A 25,584-nucleotide genomic window follows, 5' to 3' on the forward strand; every position below is an offset into this window, starting at 1 on the left:
AGATCAGTAATTGGCATTCCGTAAAAAGCCATTTTGTCTAAAACATTGATTGATCAATCAAATAATGATATAAAAGTTGCACCTGAAGAGGCACATGTACCACAAACAATGAGATCTCTATAAACTATGTCGGTACAAGACAAAACTGGGATAGAAATACGATTATTCCTGATAGTAAATTTTGCTTTTACTATTGCTCTGGATGTCATTGAAAATATTGATGATCCCGAAACACAATCTGTAGATGAATGTCGACGTAGAAGAGATTGGACAAAGTGGAGGGATGCAATCCAATCAGAGTTCAACTCATTACATAAACGTAAAGTTCTTGGTACAGTTGTTGAAACTCCTGAAAATGTAAAAACCGTCGGATACAGATGGGTATTCGTACGAAAGGATAACGAGAAAAATAAAATTCTGAGATACAAAACTCAACTAGTTGCAGAATGTTTTTCTTAATGACCTGGTATTGATTACCAAGAAACCTACTCTTTAGTGATTGATGCCATCAAATTTCAGTTTCTTATTAATTTGGTAGCTTCAGAAAAGCTTGATATGCGTCTTATGGATGTCGTCACAGCTTATCTTTATGGATCACTTGATAGTGACATTTGTATGAAAATCCCTGAAGGATTTCGTATACTTGAAGCAAATAATTCCAAACAATGAAGTATACTCAATAAATTTTCAAAGATCTTTGTATGGACTAAAGAAATCTTGGAGAAATGTGGTATAATCGCCTCTGAAAATGCGGGGGTATAACAACCAGACCCAACAATTCGTTTGGCAATATGAGAGGACTTACTCCAATACACTTTCTAGAGAATCAACTAGACAGTCAGACTCAATCTGGATTAAAGTATATCAAAGAGTTTAATATCTCTAACTCTTAATTCAATCCGCAATCAGCAAATACAAATCTGTGAGCCCGATTGAATATAAGAGGAATTACTTGAACGGTACCAAAGACCAATGTTCAAGTGTCAATCAATTTAAATCAACAACCAAAGGTTGGATATTCTAATTGATTGATCTTAATGTACAACCTGTGATATTTCAATTATATAACAAAATATAATGCGGAAAAGAAATAACACATACATCAAAATTTTGTTAACGAGGAAACTGCAAATGCAGAAAAACCCCGAGACCTAGTCCATATTGAACACCACATTGTATTAAGCCGCTACAGACACTAACATACTACCAATTAACTTTGGACTGGCTTGTAGTTGAACCCTAATCAATCTCACACTGATTCAAGGTACAGTTGTGCTCCTTACGTATCTGATCCCAGCAGGATACTACGCACTTTATTCCCTTGGCTGATCTCACCCACAACTAAGAGTTGTTACGACCTAAAGTGAAGACTTGATAGACAAATCTTTCTCACACAGAAAAGTCTATAGGATTGAATAAATCTGTCTCCCACAGAAATACCCAAGAGTTTTTGTTCCGTCTTTTGATAAATCAAGGTGAACAAGAACCAATTGATAAACCGAACATTTATTCCCGAAAAACAGCCTAGTATTATCAATCACTTACAATAAACTTAATCGACTAGCGAAACAAGTTATTGTGGAATCATAAACGATGAGATGAAGTTTGTTTGTAATTACTTTTCTATCTTGCCTATCGGAGATATAAAATCTCGATCCAATTATTTCAATTGCACTCAACACGATAGAAATAGGAAGATCAGATCACGCAACTACAAAGATAATAGTTGGGTCTGGCTTCACAATCCCAATGAAGTCTTCAAGTCGTTAACCTACAGGGTCTCGAGAAAAAACCTAAGGTTAAAGGATAATCGACTCTAGTTATGCAACTATTAACACACATGAAGTGTGGGGATTAGGTTTTTCTAGTTGCTAGAGTTCTTTTTTATATAGTTTTCAAATCAGGGTTTGCAATCCAAGTTACCTTGGTAACAAAGCATTCAATATTCACAATTAGATGAAAAACCTGATTCAACCAACCTAATATCTTTCAACCGTTAGATCGAACTTAGCTTGTTACACACAAATGAAATGTACCCTCATTTAGGTTTATGTATCCGTACCTAAATTTATACACTATGTTGGTTCACAAATAGTTAACCGAGGATTGCCATATGATTACTCTCATATCAACCTTATTCATCTTAACCATAACTAGTTCAAATGACTCAAATTAAACTAATTAAAGAGTTGTTCAATTGTTTAAAAACCACAATTGAAATCAAATCGGGTTGATTCACTTGAATCAATCATGAACATTATAGTCACGGTTTGCAAAGATTGCATTTTTTTTTATGATATAAATGTTTAAGTTCATGGACTTGACCGATTTGACAAAGTAACCAGCTTAAGTATGCGTACGGGTATGCATACTTAAGCAACTGATTTTGAGTTTGTAAAGTTTCCAAACTCAGCAGAAATTTTCGGTTCAAAAACTTCCCCCAGTATGCGTACGGGTACGCATACTTAAGGTGACTAGTTAAGAGTTTTGCCAAAACCAAACTCAGTAGAAATTCTCGGTTTAAGAACTTCCGCCAGTATGAGTACGGGTACGCATATTTAACATGTCTCCTTCACCAATTACGTATACACACATATGCATACTCCTGGCTTCCGATTTATGGACTTATACACTAATGTGCGAACACACTATATATGCTTATATCCAAAGATGGTTACATTATCAACTATTTATTTCAATCATTGAAACATTCTTCTATAATGTCAATACCCGTTTTCACACACTATTAGCATCAAAGCAATTTTCAAGATATTGAAATAATCATTATTGAAACCTTTCAAGTCTTACACCAAATGATTTTATCACACAAACCATGTAAGATGTTACTCGGAAATTTTCTCATGATATAAGATGAACTTGGTCGAAGCGAAAGCTTACCAACACATATTTCGAGAAATATATAAGCGAGATATACTCAGTTCGAAATCTCAAATGTGTATAAAGAAAACTATATTGTAACACTACTTATGTCTCAATATAGGAGATTATAGAAATAGACTTTCCAAGTGATAGATAAGTTCAAGTCTCCACATACCTTTTGTCGAAGAAGTTCCACAAGCTCCCCTTAGTAGTTCTTCTTCTTTAAGAGATGAACGTCGAGAGATTTAAGCTCAACTACACTATCTATGTCCTAGTCCGAGACATCTACAAATATGCTAGAAATCACTTATAGTTTTGATCACTAACATTGACAAACATGCTTGAGATAGCAACACATGCGAGTTTGACCAAGAAATGTTCTAACATTGGCAGCGATCTGAGAATTTTTATCACAATGTCCTTTTCAGGAATAGTCTTACCCAATGCAAAAGATGCATTAACAATTTCAGACACTTTTTGATTAAAATCATCAAATGCATCCTCATCTTCCATACTAAGGTTTTCCCAATCATAATTAAGATTTTGAAGCCTAGCTTCCTTTTCACCGGTATTACCTTCAAATACGATTTTTAAGCTATCCCAAGCATTTTTAGACCTAGTGCACGTAGTCACATGGTGCTGAAGATCTGGGGTAATGGCATGTATGATGGCATTCAAACCGCTGGAGTTTTTCTTTGCAGCAAGCATCTCGGCAGCATTGTATTCACCAATGTTCGTAAGAACGTTTACATTCCCTACTGCCACAACGGGAGCGTCAAAGCCATTAACTATATAACCCATGATTGAAAATCACTCGCTTGAAGAAAGGCACACATAGAAATTTTCCACCATAAGTAATTAGAGTCATCGAAAACTGGTGGTACGTTTATAAAGATAGCACCTTTGTCCATATCAGATCGCTACAAACACAATTTATGAGGTCTTTAATGTGTTTGCCTTCTCTGATACCAATTGAAAATGCGAGGGTATAACAACCACACCCAACAATTCTTTTGTCAAATAGAGGACCTACTCCAGTACACTTTCTACAGAATCAACTAGAAAGTCAGACTCAATCTATATTAAAGTATATCAAAGGTTTTAATATCTCTAACACTATATATGCTTATATCCAAAGATGGTTACATCATCAACTCTTTATTTCAATCATTGAAACATTCTTCTATAATGTCAATAGCCGTTTTCACACACTATTAGCATCAAAGCAATTTTCAAGATATTGAAATATTCATTATTGAAACCTTCCAAGTCTTACACCAAATGATTTTATCACACAAACCATGTAAGATGTTACTCGGCAATTTTCTCATGATATAAGATGAACTTGGTCGAAGCGAAAGCTTACCAACACATATTTCGAGAAATATGTAAGCGAGATATACTCAGCTCGAAATCTCAAATGTGTATAAATAAAACTATATTGTAACACGACTTATGTCTCAATATAGGAGATAGTATAAATAGACTTTCCAAGTGATAGATAACTTCAAGTATCCATATATCTTTTGTTGAATAAGTTCCACAAGCGCCCCTTAGTAGTTTTTCGTCTTCAAGAGATGAACGTCGAGAGATTTAAGCTCAACTACACTATTTATGTCCTAGTCCGAGACATCTACAAATAGGCTAGAAATCAAGACTTATAGTTTTGGTCACTAACATTGAAAAACATGCTTGAGATAGCAACGCATGCGAGTTTGACCGAGCAATGCTCTAACAGCCTCAAAAAAATACTAATAATGTTATCTGTCCATATGTTTTCATTATGAAACCCAGTTTTGTATTTGCAATTATTGCACTATACATGGATGATTTAAATCTCATGAGGACTCCATAAGAACTCTCCGAAACCGCTGCTTATTTGCAAAAGGAATTCGAGATGAAAGTTCTTGGTAGAACCAAATATTGTCTTGGATTACAAAACTTTCCCAAGTGATTTAGAAGAGAAGGCTTGGACTGGCCGACTGGGCGAGCACAATTGTTTTTTTATACACTTCGGGCTAAGGAATCTTACGGGCCTTTTATTTCTTTCTTTCGTGTGCCGAATTGGTTGCCCAGATACCATCAAAGCATCTCATTCCTTAATTATCGGGGAAAACTCGGACCCGGATGGAAAATTATCTATGGCTCCCGTTTTTAAATTCCACTACATGGTATCTGGGATAATGTTGTTTTTGCTTGTTTATATGTTCAAACTATACATTCCAAATACAACAGTAGGATCTTATATTTCTTTCCTATCTTATGAATTTAAGTTGTCATTCTACTTTCATCCTTCACTGTATCACTCACTCTATAGATTGTTTACTTAGTTTCATGTAAGTAAGCAATAATTTGTACCCCATTAGTCGTGGAATAGATAATACTTCCAAGGCCTTGGTTAGTTGTTCTTCGTGAAAAGCGTAAACATATTGGATTTTACTTGAGAAGTACCTTGAACCATTTTTCAGATCTCAAACCAAATATTGTTTAGGTTATATCTTCGATTCATTTATTGGACTGAGTACGACGAATATTTTTATTTACAGAATCACAAATAGGGAACTGGAATTCTATTGGATGGGCTTTCTGTAACGGGAATTTGTTCTACTTTATCAAGTGCAAGTAATTATACATCTGCATGTCGTATCAATAGTTATTAATTCCTTGACAGTGGCCTATACTTCCAGCCGACGTATTTTCCAGTAGTTGTACTACTACTGCTTCTAGTTTCTTTCTTCAAGTATGTTGGGGTGGCAATTGTCCCACCTCCATTGCCTATCCTGACTCCGCCACTGCCCGTAGTTTCATCGAACTGACACGTGGATTTAATAGGTATTTCCTTCCCTTTTTTTTTTCTTTAATTGTTTGGCCAATGGTATTGAAATGGGGTCTTGTTCTGAATTTTTGAGCTTGCCAGGGTGCCCGTGTTGGTGCTAGCAAGTCAATTTGGTGGACACATGGAGCCCCTAATCCTTGGGATTTATGGATGAACCTCTTGGAGCTAAATTCATGATCCAAGGGTGGATAGGGCATGTACGCCCACTGGTATGTTATATTGTTAGCACCACCCCCTGGTTTATTAGCATTTTCCTTACGAATTGGGCATGGTTTAATCCATTACAACTCACAGCAGATATAGAGAAGTTATTGTACTGGGAACAGATAGATTTGTTAGAGTTGTTCGTTTCTGTATTAAAAGTATTAGAGAAGTTCCTCTTGGTTATATGTTTGACTAAATATATTTATTGGGATGCCTCTAAGAAGGATAGCGTTCCCTTAGTTTTAAATATATGCATTGTTTCTTTTGATCTAGTGTTATTAACATCAATGTCACTTAAAACGAAATGCTTGACCTAACGTTCGATAACAGAGTGATGTTTGTACTTCCCATATCCTGAATATAATGTTTGATGAAGGCACTTTAACAAAGACTCTAATTATTTATACTTCTTCTGATGAACTTTATAATATGGCTTATCTCATTTCTACTGCTCAATGTTGAAAAACTAAAAGAAAGTTATGATAATTTGTACGGTTGAGTGCCAGTATGTTTGTCTTGTGAGTCTGTGACTTATTATGCAAACTTTGTTTCCTTCTTTTTTTTTACTGGAGGGGGAGTTTCAGTTTAACTAGTTATAGCTGTCTTTTGCAATGTGAGATCAAAACCCCATTAATGCTTAACAGAATGTGAAACTACATTTTGATGTCGGTCATGCATTTTTAGAAATGACTGCTAGATTTTTATCAGATAGAGGTGCTTAAAGAATGCATAAGATCCATACTGACTTAAATGGCAGTCAACTGAAGCGTTACATGGCCGCTTCCAGGCTAGTAAATCCTACACCTGCTTCTGCTTGTGCTCTTAGCCGTGTGGTCGGGTGGAGGTAAGATTGTTAATGGACCTGTTATTGTTTGTCATAATAGTGGAAAGTCTTGAGCAAATTTTTATTTAAAATCTGGCAGAAAAGTACCTAAAGATCATGTTTCCAGATCACACAACAGACATTTTCTCGGTTATAATTGTGATTCTTTTTTTGGACCGAATACATATGAGTTTTCTCGTTGACAAAAAATGAATTGCAGTTCTATTGTTGGGCAGTTTGTAATGTAATCTGGTTCTCCTGTGTCAATGTAATTGATTACTTCTGCATATCGTGTCATCAGTTTCCAAGTCCTTGTTAGTGGCTCATACCCTTAACCAACATACATTGTACTGCCACTAGTTTCTTTCTCGAAGTCAACGTTGTTGAGCGTTACAAGTAACTTAGTGGTATTTGAAGTCTGTGCCTTTACTGTACATTTTTTTATCCATGAGCGAAGTTACGCAGGTCTGTATTGCAGAGATTAGTGGATACTTCCATAGGAAATGGATGAGAGAATGCAATTTAGTCTTCCGTCCTTTCTTTCTTAGTTTTTCCTTGGAAATGTCAAACTGCATTTCCAACTTGATGATGGCTACATTCGACCAGAGGGATCTGGGTGCATTTTTAGTTTTTCCATGGAAATGTCAAACTGCACTGCAGATTTCAAACCTGATGATGGCTACATTCGACCAGAGATTAAAAGCCTCTTGAACAAGTAAGTTTTTCACAGTACTTCTTTCTTATCTCACTACTATAGGTCACCTTGGTTGATGCTGTGCTCTGTATATGTGATGTAGTTTAGTTACTTTCTTGCATTGTTAATACAATAATCTTGCGTGAGTTTCAGCTATCGAGTGGCATATGCATCCATTTTATTTTACCTTTTTGCACTAATAAATAAAATAATCTGCAAACTGTTATAAGAACCCTCACTGGTTAGTTTGACTACTTTCTTGCTGTGTCAATACAGAAGTGCTGTCTGAGCTTCAGTTGTCACAAACATATGCAACCATCTTATTAACTTTTCGCGCAAGAGTTTAGGATTGATTCTGTTTAGTTAATTTTCAATTATCCAGAACTGAGTCAATTGACTATTATACCGCGAGTCAAAAAATATAAAAACAGATGTAGAAAACCACCAGGCTATTCTTATGTCCATCTGATTTCCCCAGAGAGTGGGTATATGCTTTATAATTAGAAGTCGGAAGCTATGAGATTTTTACACGCAGGTTATTTCTGCCAAAATTTATTTAACAAGTTTCGGAACGGCTTTGAATCCTTAATCCTTATACTGTTAAATATATCCTTTATTTAGTCTGACTGGTACTTAACACAGGACACACTACATGAGTAATGATCGACGTTATCTGTGGGCAGTGTATTCTCAGATCATACAAGTGTTTTGTTGACAGTACAGACTGTTGTTTCGGAACTGGCTTCCTTGCATTTAGCGGCTGAAAGATTTGAAGCTGCATCCTCCACAATTTTGGTAATATGAGTTGCTGAAGATGTGAAGATGGTTGCTGTCAGAGAGTATGAAATAATCAAGGTAATATGAGTTCGTTTTCTCTGATGCTGTTAAAAATTATGCCGACTTTAATAACTATTACTACTGGTATACTACTTGTTTAGAAGCAAATCATAGTATTAATAATTTAAGCCGTTAAGTTACTATTAAAAACATCATCCCAAGAAGATGAACCCATTTAAGAAGGAAAACATAGTTAGTTGTAGTCGTTAACATTATTTACTGTTTAACTGGTTGTCAAGGTGATCAAATAGTGCAAAGTATTAAAGGATTATGCTGAGTCGGGTATTTCCATCCTTATACTGGCAAGGTTTGAAAACAGTATATATTGTACATTCTGATCAAGCTATATTTTTGAGCCTTCCCTCCTTCCCCCACTGTTTAACCCTTGCTTGGTTTCAATTTCATCTTAGAAGTTTGACTACATGGAAAGCAGTCTTGTTTCCCTAATTTTCTCTCGTACAAATGCAGATGAATATAGAGAAGCTTCAGAAGATGGCTTGTGCGATGTGCATCGGTAAAAAGGAAGCGTTAGAAGGTCTACAGGAATATATTCTTGCTTGTTCATGTAAGTGTTATGACATTTTCTGTATTTTTTTCATTGCTATCCAAGGGGAATTGACTTGTACTCAGTGTTCACATCAACTGTTGAAAGTACTACGGATTATCGCAGTTCACCGTTGTTCTTTTTCTCAAAATTCTATAGCTATGGACAGGTGTAGTTTGGTTTGTTTATTATTTTTTGGGTGGGATTTTTATCATCTATCCCGGTGTTCTCTTTTGGGTTATCACAGGGTGGGTGCTCGTTTGGTTTATCACTTATTCTTTTTTGCCCTCTTCACTTCAGGTTGAATTAGCAATATATCACTGATGATGCCAGCCTGTTATTTAACTCAAGTCTTTTTTTTTTAAAATCAATTTTTTATCACTAAAACAGTAATAATGTAGACCGTACACCGTAGTAGCATTGATGATCCAGTCAACGCCAAGGGAGGGCATTTTCCCGCAAGACGTTAGCTGATTACAGGAGATGAAAGTGGCTTTAGGGGCAATTACCCCCTCCCCCCAGACCTTAGTTGCCTAAAGGAGACCATAGTGTTTTTTTTAGGGGAAGTTGCTCCATACCTAAAAGCTAGCCAGAGGAAACAGATAGTGCAATAATGGTGCAAACAGATAGTGTTATATCGTTGCAATTTGCACCATTATTTGCAGTATCCTGTCTCCACCCCTGGGGTTGAGCAATTTTATTTTACTGTTAGCCTTCAAAACGATGTTTGCTGATGAGGCTAAATTTGCCGCTTTTCAGAGGCAATGTAAATTAGAGAGGAACCTTTATGCTTAAGGTTAAGGTGTTTTGTTACGAGCTTAGGATTGTTTTTTCAGATATGTTTCTTACATAAATTATCTTGGTTTGTTTTTCCATGCCAAATGATTGCAGTTGTTGCAAGGAAGTTGTTCCGTATTTGCTCTCTTTCAGAACCTCAAGATGTTTAGCATCCAAACAATGTTAATAGTTCTGAGGACATGGATGGGGTGCATAACTTAGCTTCTGGAAGTGAAAGCCAAGTTGTTTGAGTAGAGTTAGTTTAGGTCCAATAAAGCGTATCTTTATCTCTTTGAGATGTATGTGATTTACAACTCTCTCCGGAGCAGCAAGAGAAAAGAAGAAAATCTGCTGGCTTTCATGGACTAAGATTTGCAGACCTAAGGAAAGCGGTGGTTTGGAAATAAGAAATCTCAGGCTAACCATCAGTTGGGATTTCGTAATGCTAACTCAACATGCTCTGCAGTCAGCAATTGTGTTGTAACCAATCTCTTCAGGTACAACATTTCCCTTGCTCTTCTATTTGGGTTAAGCACATTCCACACAAGGTGCAACATTTCATGCGCCGACCTATTCAAAATGCCTTGCTAACTGTGGATAATCTCAATAGAGGAGGCTGTGCCAATCACTTGTGCTAGATGCTCTCTCTGTGATAAAGATGAAGAATCTGTCAGCCATATATTCCTTCAAAGATCTGGAACTACTTGATGGATAGTTGTGAGCTGGACTGGGTAATAGGTGCTGATTTGCCGTAGGAGCTTGGAAGCACAAGAGAGGGGAAAATAAAGGTATGGAAATCTGGCCATTACTATTTTTGCTGTCATTTGGGTAGAAAGAAGGGCAGGAAGGACCGAAGGAGGATGACATTACCAATGAAGTGTTTGGAGTGCTACTCGAAATCTTTTTAGAACAGTGTTGTTTAGTGTCCTGCTTCAAACCATATAATTAATAAACCGGCCAAGCTTTTAAATTCTTTTAGAAACTGGTCTTTCTGTTAGAGTTGACACCTGGGCCCACCAGATCGGTCAGCTGCGTTGAATAAGTCAAACTCGGTAGGAGAATTTACGACTGTGCCCTTGCCCATTTAAATACCCGTGTGGTGTAATCTCTCACCACACTTTCTCTTTCTCCCTCGTTCTCTTTCTCCTTCGTTCTCTTTCTCCCTCGTTCTGAAACTAGGGTTAGGTATTGAAGCTGTTTGAAAAGAAAAAGAAAACTGATGTTATTGAAGTTGTTTTTACTGAAGACATAGATGTTAGTGAAAGACCAGAGTGTATTTGGAAGAAAAGTTCTACATATTTAGGGATTCAGAGATAGTGGTGATACAGTGAAGATGAGGTACAAACCGGGATTGAAACAGTCTGAATCAAGGTAAGATTAACGAAACCCGTGACTTAATATATGATGAAAATCATTGTATTGATAGTTAATTGATTTAATTGATCGATTGATTTTTAGGGTTTCTGTTTTTTTTCCTTTGTAATTAGGGTTTATTTGAAACCAAATTTTTATTGTTTAATTGGGGCTTAATTTTCGTGATTGGGTGTTTGATTTTAAGTAATATTGCTTAATTAGGTTTTCATTGGGTTTTCATAGGTTTATATCTGATTTTGTTTCATTTGTGTTGCAGTCAGTTCAAATTTAGGAATATCAGTGTATATGCGGAGCCAAAGAATAAGACTTTGGTATTTCCTGATTGCCATAGAGATGAAACAGAGTTGATGACACTTAAGTATATGGTGTATAAGGGTTTGTCTATGGATGTTAAAGAGAAGTTTAATTTATATTGGTTTAAGGAAGAATGTCTGCCACTGCCATTGTTAAACAATGATGATTTTGATAATTTTTGGGAGGATTCTTTTGTAAATGAGGATGGATGTATATGTTTGTGGATGGGAATGAAAGACACAGTGTTTGGGACTCCAAAGACTACACCAAAGAAGAAGACAGTTAGTAAGGGAACCACCCCTAGAAGATCCCCAAGGCTAAATAGTGTGGATAAATCAGTTGAAGGTGCATCAAGAAAGTTGAGTTTCATGGATGTGCCCATGTCCAAACATTCTCAGGCTAGTAGCAGTGGTTGCAGTCAGTCAAAAGCTACAAATGAAGTTAAGTTTGTTGAAGATGTGGACAATATTCAGCTGGAAAACACCAAAGAAGATGAATGTCACCCAATTGAGAATCCAGAAGCTCCTCCAGTATATGACAGTGATGAAGACATTGAGTATGGGTCAGATGAAGAAGAACAAGAAGAGAAAGAAAGAAGAAGAAGAAGAAGAAGGAGAAGAAGAAGGCAAAGAAAAAGAAAAAGGTATATTTCATTTATAACTGATTTCATTTATTATAATTTGTAACTTATTATATGGTACTGATGTTGATCTTGAATGTGCAGGTAAGGATGTGGATGAAAGACCTGCTTACATGGATGACTTTGATGATGATTTTGGTCAGTACATGAAGGGTGAGCATGATGTAGATCTTTTCCTTGAAGAAGAAGTTTTTACTCCAGTAGATCCTAGCAAAATGGAGGTAAAAACTAGATTTGCAAATAAGGAAGAATTTAAGAAACATCTCAGGGGTTATTGTGTTCTTAATAAGTGTCAATATAATTTGGATAGAAGTGCTCCCTCTAGAATTAAGGCTGAGTGTAGGTTTAAAACAGAACATGATTGTCCTTGGTTTGTGTATGCTAGCAAGAAAGAGGGTGAGAAGACTTTTGTTCTTAGGAAAGTGAATTTGGAACATAAGTGTGAAGGGGATCCCCAAAATAGGAATAGATCTGCTGATCCTCATTTTGTAAAGGATTTTGTTCTTGATCAGATGAAGAATAAGCCTAAAAAAGTTGTTCCAGACCCTTATAAAATCAAGGAAGACTTCTTAGCTGAAAAGAGAGTAAATATACCATATCAGTGTGCATGGAAGGCTAGGAATCTAGTTTTAGAGTCATTATATGGGAACTATAAAGAAAGTTACAATGAAGTACCAGCATTCTGCAAGATGTTTACTAAATGCAATGATGGGTCTGTTGCTAAGTTCACTTTTGACACAGTGAATAACACCTTTGAAAGCATGAAACTCTCATTTGAACCTGCAATGAGGGGTTGGCGAAAAGCATGCAGGGGAGTTATAGGGCTTGATGCCTGCCATCTAACAGGGGAATATGGGGGAGTATTGATGGCTGCAACTGCACTTGATGGACAGAATGGGTTAGTAATGTTAGGAATTATGGTATGCAGAGCTGAAACAAAGGAAAATTGGATCATTTTTTTGAAGCATTTGAAGGATGCAATATTAGCACATCCAGTGAAAGTGGCTTTCATTTCCGATAGGAAAAAAGGTTTATTGGAAGCTGTTGGTATAGTGTTCCCTGGCCATCACCACAGATACTGTTGGAGGTAACTTTCTTGTCTAACTTTGTTTCTTGTTTCTTTTGTTTGTCAGATCAGATAAAGGCCTTATGTTAATTGCAATGTGTTAAAATGCAGACATTTATACAAAAATTTCAAGAAGGATTACAAGGGTCTTGAATTATACAGTTCTTTATGGAATGCAGCAAAAGCATACAAAGAAAAGCATTTTCAGGTTTGACAGTTCACAACAGTTCTTTGTTATTGGTTTTATGCACTGTTTGACAGTCAAGTTAAGCTAGTTTTTGATTGGCTGTGCAGGAACATTTTGACAATATTGTGAAACAGAGTGCTGCAGCTGGTGCTTATCTCAGTAGAGAAGATCCTGCTACATGGTCCAGGGCCTTTTTTAACCCTATTCACTGTTGTGAACATATGAACAACAATTTTTCAGAGTCTTTTAACAATATGATCAACAAGATAAGAAATAAACCAATTATAATGATAGGAATAATGTATGCTAACTTAGTGATGGGTACATGGTACAATAGGAGGATTGAATCTGCATCATGGGTAGATGGTAATTTGGTTCCTACTGCTGTTATATTGATTAAGAAAATGTTGGAATTTGTGACTGACTATGGTGTTGACCCTTGTGTGGCTGGAGAGTTATATATGGTGACTAGTCCAAAGAATTTTGTGTTCACAGTGAACATACTTGCCAAGACTTGCTCTTGTTTGCAGTGGCAGTTGAGGGGGTTCCCCTGTATGCATGCAGTGAGTGCATTGCATAGCATAAGGCCACAATGGAGAAAGTAAGATTTCTCTTTTTTTAAATCTGTACCTTGTCTCAGAACTTATTTATGCAATTTCTAGGCCTTAAATGTATCTAGCACTAACCTTTACATACTCTGCTTGAGCAGGTACTGCAGTGATTACTATTCAGTGGAGAACTATAAGGCCACATATGCACCAACTTTTGCACCACTAGATGATAAAAGTGAATGGGTCCAGGTACTTTTTCTTCTTAAATTTGTAACTATATGCCCTATTTATATTCTCAACTACATTGATATAAGTGCATTTGTTCTTGCAGCCAAACATGAACAAGAAGATCTTGAACCCTCCTCACAGTAGGAAACCAGGAAGACCCAAGAGCAAGAGGGTAAGAAGTTATGATGAACCTCATGTTGAGAAGACAAAAAGGAGGTGTGGGAAATGTGGAAATTTTACTAACCACAACAAAAGAACATGTGCTGGTGGTGAAGTGGGATCTAATCCAACTGCAAAGAGGCAAAGGACTGAATGTGATGCACAAAGCTTCACCTTCAGAAACATAGAGCCAAGTCAGACCACCGGAGTTAGGGGTGCAGCTAAGTCAAACAAGAAGAAGAGAACGGCATCATTTGTTGGTGAATGTTTTACAGGGCCTGGCAGTCAGCCTTTGGAAACACCATCTTCTACTCCATCTTCCACAACACCTATGAGTCTGCCATCTATAGCACCATCTTCTACTCCACCCTCTACAATAAATAACCTTTATCAGAATTTCTTTGGCATTTGATCTGTATCTCAGAATATAAAACAAGGAAAGGGAAGGGGAAATAGAAAGTCTAAGAAGAAATGATTTGAGATCCGTTTTCTGATTTTTTTGTGTTTAAGAAGACAATATTTTTTTCTTTTGTAGACTTGAATTAATGCTGAATCAAAAGTGGCAAGTTGTTTATTAGTACATTTGCAGGTTACATTTTCAGATTGTTGAGTTCCTTACATATAGCATTAAGTTGTAAACTTGAATGCATAATTCTGTTTTTTGCAGCAATGAAGACTTCATCTGAGACCCATTTAAAACCGTCACAATCTGTACAAGTGAGGTATGCTATGTTCTTGTTGTGTTCATTCTTGCAAAATTTCATCTCCATCTTTGATTTGCAGTGATCTTTGTTGCAGGTTTGATTTTGCAGTGGGCAGTTTTTGAAGCAATGACCAGATTCTCCGCAAGCGTAACAACCATTCTCTACTGGTAATTTCACCATCTTGCATTTGACAGGATCGATGGCATCGTCAAACCATTCAAAGTACTGACAGGTTGGAATTGAACACTTCAGAAACATTTTTTCGCTTGTTTCTTTTGCTTTTGAACACAATAGTTGCCTTATACCATTACATGGTATATATTTGCACCTGGAATAAATCCAAGGACATACCTTTGGATCATGAATTCCCTGTGCACAGATAGAACATGGAATTAGGGGTTGTTTTAATCTTAATCTTACCTTGCTGCTGCTACTGCTGCCTGGAGAGTTTACTTCATTTTGGCTCATGTCTTATTTATTTTTATTTTTTTGATCTGTTGAGTATGACAAATAATATGGTTCTTCTCTGCATGGCCTAATTTATATGAATGAAGCTGAATCTGACCGTTACAAATCCGACCGCTACAAATCCGACCGTTGCAATGAGTCACCGAGTTGACTCGATACTGGTTTGGTTATGAACTCAGACGAGGGTTAAGTCGTCTTTTACCTAGCAGGTTAACTGCCACATAGCCAGTTAACTACCTAAATCCGTTTTTTGAAAAAAAAACGGGATGGAAAATGTCAATATCGGCCAGTTTATATAAAGATTCAAAAAAACGGCCAGTTTCTTAAATATGGTTCAAAAAGGTGGTTACTTTATTAAAAAGCCCAACTAATTTCACACTGGGATACTGTTCTTGAAATTGAGACTGTCAGGATTGTTGGATTTGCCCAATGGAAGTGGGATTTCTTGTAATGCAAAGCATGTTGTATTGATTCTGATGCCTTCGTTTAAGTTTAAATGGTTGTTCTGTTTGGTGTTTTGTTCTCAAACAATACTGTCTCTATTTTGGGTGAAAAAAAAGTTGGCTCGTTCGAACATTTTGTTTCTCCTGATATAGCAACATCGTTGCCAACATTTTACATATGATTAGTGGTAATATTACTTGCAAATATATTTGCTAAATGAAAATTTTGCCAGTTCACAATGGCAGGTTGTGGCGAAGCTTGCTAGATCGGAAATGCTGCAAAACTATGAGCAATTTTTTTTGAATTTTGTTTTGAGGCATACTCAAATGTTTTGAGGCAAACATTTGTCTAAATTTGGCTGAAAAGTTATCAGCCGAAACTTGAGTTATCAGCCGAATCCAGGCAAAAACGTAGGTTATCAGCCGAACCCTCAAAAAATTTGAGGGTGTCCCAAAATAGGTTTCATTTTTTTATTCTCGATACTAGGCCTTTGCCACTTGAACATGACCAGCCCACGTTGGTATACTGGCCCTCTCAGTACAAAAAGGCCGGTGAACGCTCCATTGCCTTTTTCCCTCGTTTCCTCCGTCTCTCTGCCTCTCACTCCTTCGAAAAACAACAAGTTTCAGAGGAGATTTTACTCCTTCCCTGAACCATAAATATGTTTATCATGCACCGGAATGGCAGCTTCCAAAACCTACAAGTCTCTTTTCGTTTCTGCAGACCTATCCTTTTCTTGCACTATTCAAGTTCAAAATCTGAACCACTTGAAGAAACCAATCATTTGGTAGTCGCACTAGTCCAGAAGGAGGTATAAATGACGAATGAAGTCTGTTATAAAACATGATTTATCACGGTTTCTATTTGTTATTCGAACCGTTATTTATTTGGTGTGACTCTTTATAAATGACAAACAGAGAACGTTATTAAATATGGCGGATAAAATTTATAATTTAAAGTCACATACACAATATGTTATTAAGTATCACAATCATTGTATGTAAAATAAAATAACGGTTAATGTATGCCACGTTCAGTCATTTTCTATTTTGCGAATCCGAAATTCATTCGGATTTAGATTTCATTTATCTAAATCTTAGTTTGGTTCAATGGAATGTGGTAATAAAATTTTGATTTCAACCAAAGTAAAGAAATCTGAAAATGAAATAGAATGCTAACAAAATGGTTGAAATGAACTTTTTATAACTACCAAAATAACATCCATAATTATATAATCCATGAATACAATTTTAAAAATAAATTCTAGCAATGCAAAATTACATTTTAGCATGAAAACTGAATCCAAAGTGCTGTCACCTTGCAACTCTAATTTGGTTGCTCTCCTACACAAGCTCTTGAAATTCTCCAATTATTCCATCTATCGCACAACAAATCACGTGGATCCATGAATCTTGCAGTCATAATCGTCATCATAACAACCATAACCTGGAAATCATTTTTTGGGCTTCCAATTGTACCTACAATAGTAACCAAAAAGAAAGGGAAACAAGACACAACAAAGTTAGATAGGAAAAGGCAAACAAATAAAACTTGGAGTTTCAAGATACAAGAAGCACACTGGTCCAAGTAACATAGCTTAGGATAAAAATGCGCATAAAGCAATTAAACAAATAATAGTACTATAGTCTCGCAATCCAGATTTATTTTTCAAAAAACGGTACTTAATTTAAACTAGAAATCTTATACACACTACAAGTTAGACAATAAAGGAACAAAATTGATAACGTGTATATTTACATGATATTGTACAAAAAGTGCATACTGGCGGATCTAAGGCATGTACCAGTGATGACATTGGCTAAAAACAAAAGTACGCTCTTCCATTTCTACTCAAACGTTATAAATCTAAAGGGGTCTTCAACAGAAAGTGCCTATTACACAGTTTATGGATGGAAATTGTGGGAACTTCAACTTCAAAACTTGAACTTGTTATTTCCAAAATTCTTAAAAAAAAATATGATGTATGCTTTAAGCAACATCGGATAAAACTAAAATCATATAACAATAGTTATAAATTTTTACCTTGCTTAGCTTTCGCTTGTATTTTTGCCATGGATCAAAACTATCACCACTGCAGCTAAATCTTTGTACACGGTCAAGATCTGAAACACCAACAACCGCCCACAACACCACCAGTTGCAGAAGCACCAGCTTCTTCATCAAATTACCATATCACCAACAACGACAAGATAAATATCACCAACCACTGACACCTGAAGCCAACTTCTACCAACAACATTTTTATCCACTGCAACAAACCCCCAGGGAGGATACCAACTTATGCAAGTATCACAACCACAACCCAATTTACAATTAATCAAGTATAAATGAAAAAATCATTCACGTGAGTATCAAAGTGGATATAGGGATTAAACATATGCCGCCACCAACGCCTGAAGCAAGTTAAGTTAGTATCACTAACCTCAAGTGGATATAAAGATTAAACAAAGATCCAAGCAGCCGAAGTTGAAAGACTTCAATTAGACCAAGCTTGAATTGCAAGCATAACGTCTTCGAGCTCCCTTGACCCTTCAAGACTCTTTTATTATCTTTCTTCAAGGTTCATAAAGGTAGTATGCAGAGGACCCAAAATCTTTGTAACAAGAAATAAATTAACAAATCTATCATTTTCCTACATAATAACAATATAATAATTGGTGCAATTACTTACTACTTAGTCGAATCCTAGTGAGAATGCAGTCATGGATAGGCAAAAATTGAGTTATGGTAACGAAAAAAAATCTGGAAGTCACAATGAGAATGATCCATGTAGGTTGTAGCAATTGAATTATGAAAACAAATTTAAACTTGAAACATATCTTACACTATTTGATAGTGTGTGTGACTGTGTGTATATAATTCATTGACTTCCACAAAAAAAGATACGAGACAGAATCCATCTTACGGACCAATACATGATTCCACACTCATAGCATGTCTACTACTATTACTAGTGATTGCAAAACACAAACCAAAACAAACCAATACCAATAATAAACACAAACCAATCCTAGAACGTCTAGAGTTTCTTATTTTATCCAAAACTACAAGAACTAAACACTTCTACTCAATATCATCTAAAATCAACCATGAATAATGATTTATGATTGCAAAAATTAACAAACTATCGCACATGATTGAGAAGATTCATCCATTTTAGAACCCATACAAACCCTAATCAAAACAACACCAAATCGAAAAATACCAAATCATAAATTCTAGGGTTCCTTTTTTCAGGAAAAACGCACGAAATTGGAAATTCATTCACTAATTACATACCAAATAAGAATTAAACAAAAATAAGTCACCTTACTGGTAATTTCATATGAATAATTTATTTGAGAACTTGAGATGGTTCTTTACTGATTCATTTTTCACTTTGATTCAAACAATGGAGAAGAATAAGAAGAATAAGAACACCAAAGGTCTTTGATTGATGGTGGTTGCTTAATTAGGGTGATGGAGTAGCGGCGGTGAAAGTCAGTCTCCATGGTAGAAGAGAAAAAGGAGTAGCTGTCGAGTAGAGATGTAAGGACGACTTACAGTTTAGGGTTAGATAATAAAAATTTAGCTATGGTCCCGGGCGATTCGAGGTTCTGGGGCTTGGTGGAATGTGACCAAGGCCAGTGGCTAGCCGTTCTAAAACTTTTACAAACGTAGCATTAATATGGCTAGCCATGTTTGGGCGCCGAGAAAAATATTATTTAGTGGGCCTCTTAAAACCTAAAACATTTGTCGGATTTATCCCGTGATTTAATCGTTCATCGCTAAATCGCGCACCTAGTAGTTTATCACGTTTAAAAATGACTGTTTGTTTGTGTTAAATGGTGGGCCCAACTATTTTCATGTTATGTGACAGAATTTATTTGTAATACTTTATTCACGTAATTAATTTCTCATTTAAAAGCGTGATTAATAGCCCTTTCTGGACTAGTGTTGATTACCTAAAATACTCAATTGGATTATCATCAGAAAATTTAATTTCTACTTCAACCAGAACTAGAAATCCTGATTCAGTTATCAATTTCTTCAAACAAATTGGATTCGATGAGCAAGGGAAATTTACTTGTCCTCACAGCTCGCATTTTGATTGCTAATACACATTTTAACTTTGGAAAGTATACTGGATCATCAAAGTATATGTTAATGTTTTCTAAAAGTTCCGCAAATTACAGGAGGATTGAAGTGGCACCTGGTACAGTTGTTGAGAGAGGTAGACCATTATCCGCGAAATAAAGCCTCTTAACAGTTGGAAGTAGGCTCTACATCTCGACAAAGAAACAAATTTGGGTATGCGATTCTTAACCATTTGTGTTGTCTACGTCTCAGGAGTTTTCCTTTGGTCGGATTTATTCTGCGGAGGATAGTTTTGACATGAACGCTGCTCTGGGCCTGGCTTCTGAGTTCAACCTGCTTTCCCCAAACGATGATTGGGATGTGCTTGGCAACTCTTGCAAGGCGGATGGAAAGGGCAAGGGAGTGTTGGATGCTAGTGATGTTCAGGGGGAGCGGTGCTAGAGACCTTCAAGACTTGGATACGGGAGTAGCCTCGAACTCTTCGGGTGCTAAATTCTCGGACATGGGTAAGGCCTCGGTCGGGTCTTCTGGAGATGATTTTCCTCGGTCACTGATCCTTGAGGGTGATGATGCTATCTTAGCTTGGTTTAAAAAGAAGAACTTGATGTTCGTACCCAATCCAGCTCCTGTGGTGGAGGGTGAGAAGAAATCTGATGTTTATACCCGTAAGATGATGCAACTGTCTCCCGAGGACCAGGTTGCAGAAGCGTGGGATAAAAATCTTCGGGGCTTGGAGGCTTCTCTAGTGGTCGACGCTCCTTCGACTATTGCTGGTATGATGGCGTTGGTTGATGGGTATCAGTATGGATTTCCCCAACAGCGGATGTTAGAGGTGAGTTCTCTTATTATTTTTCCTTGTATCAATTCTTAGCAATTTTTTAGAGTCAGGGTGTTCTAATCTTCTGATTCGCAGATGATGAGGAGTGAGCATTGCAACCACATGTTGTACCAGTTTTTTAAGGCCAAATCCCTTAAGTTGGAAGCTAAACTTCGTCTTCGGGAAGAGGATCTTATTGCGGCTGAGACTGTCATTGCTGATAGGGATAGGGAGATATGTGAGTTGAAGAGTCTCCTCAAGGCTAAGGAGCAACAAGGCAAGGAGGAGGAGAAGCTTCGCCTGGATCTTGCTATGGCTCGTAGTGAGTTAGAAGAGGCCAAGAAGAATTCTTCGGCTGTTACAGGTTTGATTATCTGTTCTCTTCCTTGCTGTTGTTCTTTATCATAATTAATGTTCTTTCTGAGTCTCCCTCCCCCACCCTATCTTCAGTGGGTGGAGTTCCTGAGTTAGTATGGCTTCGGAAAGAGCGGCAGCGTCAGAAGTGTCGCATCGCAGAGTTGGTAGAGATGATAAAGAGTGAGGCTGATAAGTGGAATGCTCGTGTCGATGAACATAATGCTCTGGCAGAGGAGTGGCGGGGCAGACGAGTCCAAATGATCGATATGCAGAACAAATATAACAATGATCGTCGTTTGTTTAATGAGACGTTGTTGTGGACGCGTGATAATCTTCGTGAATCCCGAGAACATGTCTCATCATTAGAAACTAAAATCAATCTCTTGGAAGAAGAATTGCGTCAAGCTCGTTCTTCTCAGTCTTCTGATGTTAAAGATTACATTCAGCGTCTTGCTAGGGAGAGAGATGACGCTAGGGCTGAGGCTGGTGCTCTTAGCAAAGCTTTAGCTGCGTCTAGGGCTGATGTGGTATCCCAAGCTGAGTCTGAGAGAAATCTTGAAGTAAATATGTATCGGCTCAACAAGGGTCTGGAGGGTTTAAACAATGAGGTCAACCATCTTCGTCACTTGGATTCAATGAAACAGGTATACTTAGATGCGAGTCAGTACGCCCTTTCAACCCTTCAAGAGGATTATGAGAAGTTGTCAGATGAGTATGATTTTCTTAATGAAGCCCGTGATGCTGTTGTTAACGAATATGAAATAGCTTCGGCGAGAGTCGAAGGTATATGCTTATATTATCGAGTGTGATTCTGTAATTTCCTGGGCCTAACCATCTGCGTTTTTCTTTTCCTTGCAGATCTCCAAGGAAAGCTTCGCACTGCAAATGAAGAGCTTGTGAAGGCTCAATCTCAATTAGTGCATCAGGAAAGCCAGATTAATTATCACAAATGTTTAGCTACAGCAAGGGACGAGGCTGCCCAAGCCGCTTCGAAGGAAGTGAGTCTCCTTTCCTCGTTGTTGTCAAAGGCTGAGATGATGAATATTGTTATTGCGTACAAGGCTCGGTGTCAACTAGTGGAAGAGACTAACAAGATCCTGGATAGCATCGAGTATGATCTTAAGACCGAGCATGGCCTTATCAAGGGCTATCCGCGCCGTGAGAAACCCCTTCCCCCTACATCTGGTTCTTCAGGGCCTTCCTCGGGTGGGACCGTTCCTTCAACGCAGAAAAGGAAGATTGCTAATCCTGCTGGTGGGGCTGAACCATCCAAGTAGATCATTGTAGAAAGTTGATCTTTATTGATTATAAGGCTTCGTGAGATTCTTTTTGCATTTTTTTTTTGTTTCCGTGTATCATTGCCAAGCCTGTAATCAACTTTTAATGAATTGATCATTGTTTTAATTTTTATCTGTTGTCCGACTTCATTTTTTAAGTATTGTTACGGTTAACTTTGAATATAACTGAATGTAATCAAAGATAACGAAGTGTTTGAGTGCGAACCCGAAGATATGTGTATCTTCGTGAACGTATTGAGACCTGTCGCCCCGCTGGCTAATCCTGGGCCAGAGGATTCCCAGACGGTGAGGGTCGCGACAGCGTTCTAGGATATGAGTTGTTTGGAATGTACATTCATTCCGTCAACCCGCTTCCATAAGATTGGTTGGGTATCTCTTTCTGTTGGATGCCTTCCCCATGGTCCTACACTTATAGACGCTGATAGGGGAGTCCCGAGAGATTGTAGGTGACTACTTTCCCCAAGTAAAATAGGACAATAATTAACACAAGTATTTACGTGGTTCTACAGCAGAGTGTCTACGTCCACGGGTGAAAGAGGGTTAAAGTGTCTATTCAGTTTGTTGAGTTACATATAGAAGAATTCCATTGATGGAACCTCTGAGGTATTAAATAGTAAAAAACAGGAGGATGAAGTATTGACGCGGAGGTTGTATTTACAAGTGTAGGGTTCTTGTGAGGTGTTGTATTTACATGCAATCGTCTTGTTACTATGTTGCTTCATGTATTGTGACTATTTTTTGCCAAAAGTTTGCTTGATTGATAGGTTGAGGTTTGCTATTCCTTTCTCAGAGATAGAAACATGTCGATCGCAAGCGTCGTTTTCTTCTTCTGGCGCTCTTCACGCAGATGCAGGTCTGCGTTGCCTTCTATGGGTAGTATGGCTTGAGATATTTTGCATTCCGTAGGTGTTCGAGGATCTCCCCTTTTAGGTTGCGCAAATAATAAGACCCATTTCCTGCAAAATCATGTATGACGAAGGGTCCCCCCCATGTTAGTGCTAATTTGCCCCACTTCTTTTCTCGTTGGTATTGGGGAATGGTCCTCAGCACATACTGCCCTTCTACGAAATTTCTAAGCTTAACCCTCTTATTATACTCCCTTGCCAGTTTCCTTTGGTAGTTTTCCATTTTTTGTAGTGCTGCCTCCCTCCTCTCTTCTAGATCATCTAACCTTTCCAACATCATGTCCGCTGTGAGGTTCTTTTCCCATGCTTCAGTCTTCGTAGTGGGCATGATTATTTCTGTTGGGATAATAGCCTCGGCTCCATAGGTGAGTAATAATGGGGATTCTCCCGTGGCTGATCTTCGAGTTGTCCTATAAGCCCACAAAATGTTGTGTAGTTGCTCACACCAACGCTTCTTGTATTCGTATAATTGCTTCTTGAGGATGAGTGCGAGGGTTTTGTTTGTGGCTTCTGCCTGACCATTGCTTTGAGGGTAAATTGGTGTTGACTTGTTCTTTCAAATTCTTAAAGTATAGAAGAGTAAGTCGATGTTTTTTCCTTGGAATTGCTTTCCATTGTCAGATACAATCTCAGCTGGTATGCCAAACCTGCAAATGATGTTTTGAAAGATGAATGTGAAGACATCTGCGTCTCGGATCCTTGCCAGGGATTTAGCCTCTACCCATTTGCTGAAATAGTCCGTGTCTAATATCAAAAATCTTCTCTTCCCTGATCCTTCGATTAGGGGACCCACGATGTCTATGCCACATTTTGAGAATGGCCAAGGGCTGTCTACTGGGTTCAACATTGTTGCGGGTGCGTGGATTTTTTTAGCGAAACGCTGGCATTCTTCGCATCTTCGTGACATTCTTGCAGCGTCTCGTATCATCGTTGTCCAGTAATATCCTTGAGTTTTTTCCTTATCTTCTAGGGATCTCATTCTGCTGTGATTGCCTGCGTCGCCGCGGTGTATGTCTTTCAAAATCAAATGTCCTTCGGATCTGGATAGGCAACGTAATAGTGGTCCGAGAAAAGATTTTTGTACAAGATTTCTTTTCTCAGATCATATCTTCCTGCTTTTGACTGTATTTTTCTGGATTGCTTTAGATCCGAGGGTAGTATTCCATCTTTTAGGAAAAGATGAATCTCAGATCTCCAATCTTCTTCTTTGTTGAAGTCTTCATCTTGATCTTCCTTGGTCATGATGTTGTCTTCTTGGAAATCATCTGCGATGAATTCTCCCACGTCATCATCTGCAATATCTTCCTCTGCGTTGTTCCTCTGCTGTTCAGCGCAGAGTTCTTTAATATCAATTGAAGGCTCGTAAATCCTGGTTACTTTGATTGCTTTGATGTCCTCGTTTCTGAGCATCGACGATATGTATGCCAGGGCATCCGCGTGCCTGAGTTCCTTCCTTGCCAGGTGTCGGAATTTGATATTTGGAATTTGTGATTCCAGTGTTTGCACCGATTCCATGTATGCTGACAATGTTCTGTCATAAACATTATATTGCAACCCTATTTGTCGTATGACCAGATGTGAATCGCTTGTCAGACGCACGTCAGTTATGCCCATTTGTATTATCAGCTGAAGGGCATGCACCACTGCTTCATATTCAACTATGTTGTTGGTATGCCCCTTGAATTCTAGCCTGAAAGCATGTATGATCCTGTCTCCTGTTGGGGTGGTGATTACGATGCCTATCCCCGCCCCTTCTTTATTTTTAGACCCATCTACGAAGACTTCCCACTTCCTAGGATTTTTTGGTTCCAAGATGTCTATAGGGTCTTTACCTTCGTCCATTTCTGGTAGTCCTGCTGCCTTTCGTCCTTCGATGATGACTTCTTCGCAGTTATCCAATGGTAAGTCTGCTAGGAAATCTGCTAATACTTGTGACTTCTGAGAGTGTTGTAGCTCATGGATGATATTGAATTGATCTAGGTGAGTATTCCATTTTGCAATTCTGCCTACTTTCCCTGCGTTTTTAAGGACTGCTTCTAGCGGCGCTTTGCATGGGACGCGGACATAGTGAGTCAAAAAGTAAGTTTTGAGTTTCAGGGTTGCCCATACTAATGCCAAGATGAGCTGCTCGATCTTCGTGTAGTTCCTTTCTGCTGCGTTCAGAGTCTTGCTGATGTAATAGATGGGCTGTTCTATCTTCGTGTTGGTTTTAACCAATATTGCGCTGACTGCATCTTCTGTTGCTGCTATGCATAGTGCCAACACTTCATCAGGGTCTGGTTTTTGTAATATAGGGATCTCAGCCAAGTATTCTTTGATATTTCGAAAATCTTCCTCGCACTCTGTCGTCCATTCGAATTTGCTTCCTTTTTTGAGAATGTTAAAAAAGTGCTTACATC

The 25,584-nt window shown here is 37.8% G+C and overlaps 1 protein-coding gene and 2 long non-coding RNA genes across 5 annotated transcripts; 2 read left to right on the forward strand and 1 right to left on the reverse strand.

Moving 5' to 3' along the window:
- The first annotated feature begins 10,839 nt into the window (after window positions 1-10,839).
- Window positions 10,840-13,576, forward strand: LOC113277397. The gene is made up of 6 exons (XM_026526531.1): window positions 10,840-10,966; window positions 11,226-11,680; window positions 11,988-12,990; window positions 13,081-13,177; window positions 13,264-13,457; window positions 13,558-13,576. Exons 1-6 carry the CDS (start codon window positions 10,929-10,931, stop codon window positions 13,574-13,576), a joined length of 1,806 nt encoding a protein of 601 aa, XP_026382316.1. The 5' UTR covers window positions 10,840-10,928.
- Window positions 13,577-13,646: 70 nt separating this feature from the next.
- On the forward strand, window positions 13,647-15,034 carry LOC113327050. Its single transcript, XR_003348714.1, has 4 exons — window positions 13,647-13,757; window positions 13,866-13,956; window positions 14,762-14,816; window positions 14,893-15,034. It is a non-coding gene; the product is annotated as an uncharacterized LOC113327050 (long non-coding RNA).
- A 1,859-nt stretch (window positions 15,035-16,893) lies between these two features.
- On the reverse strand, window positions 16,894-19,251 carry LOC113327061. 3 transcript variants are annotated; one of them, XR_003348737.1, is made up of 3 exons: window positions 19,045-19,251; window positions 17,754-18,324; window positions 16,894-17,188 (listed from the first exon to the last, which is right to left on the reverse strand). It is a non-coding gene; the product is annotated as an uncharacterized LOC113327061 (long non-coding RNA). The 3 variants fall into 3 exon arrangements; XR_003348731.1 differs by having other exon boundaries at window positions 19,040-19,251; XR_003348725.1 differs by having other exon boundaries at window positions 17,754-19,251.
- Between the last annotated feature and the right edge of the window lie 6,333 nt (window positions 19,252-25,584).

Source organism: Papaver somniferum, chromosome 1, assembly GCF_003573695.1.
Source record: "Papaver somniferum cultivar HN1 chromosome 1, ASM357369v1, whole genome shotgun sequence".
NCBI classification, from domain to species: Eukaryota; Viridiplantae; Streptophyta; class Magnoliopsida; order Ranunculales; family Papaveraceae; genus Papaver; species Papaver somniferum.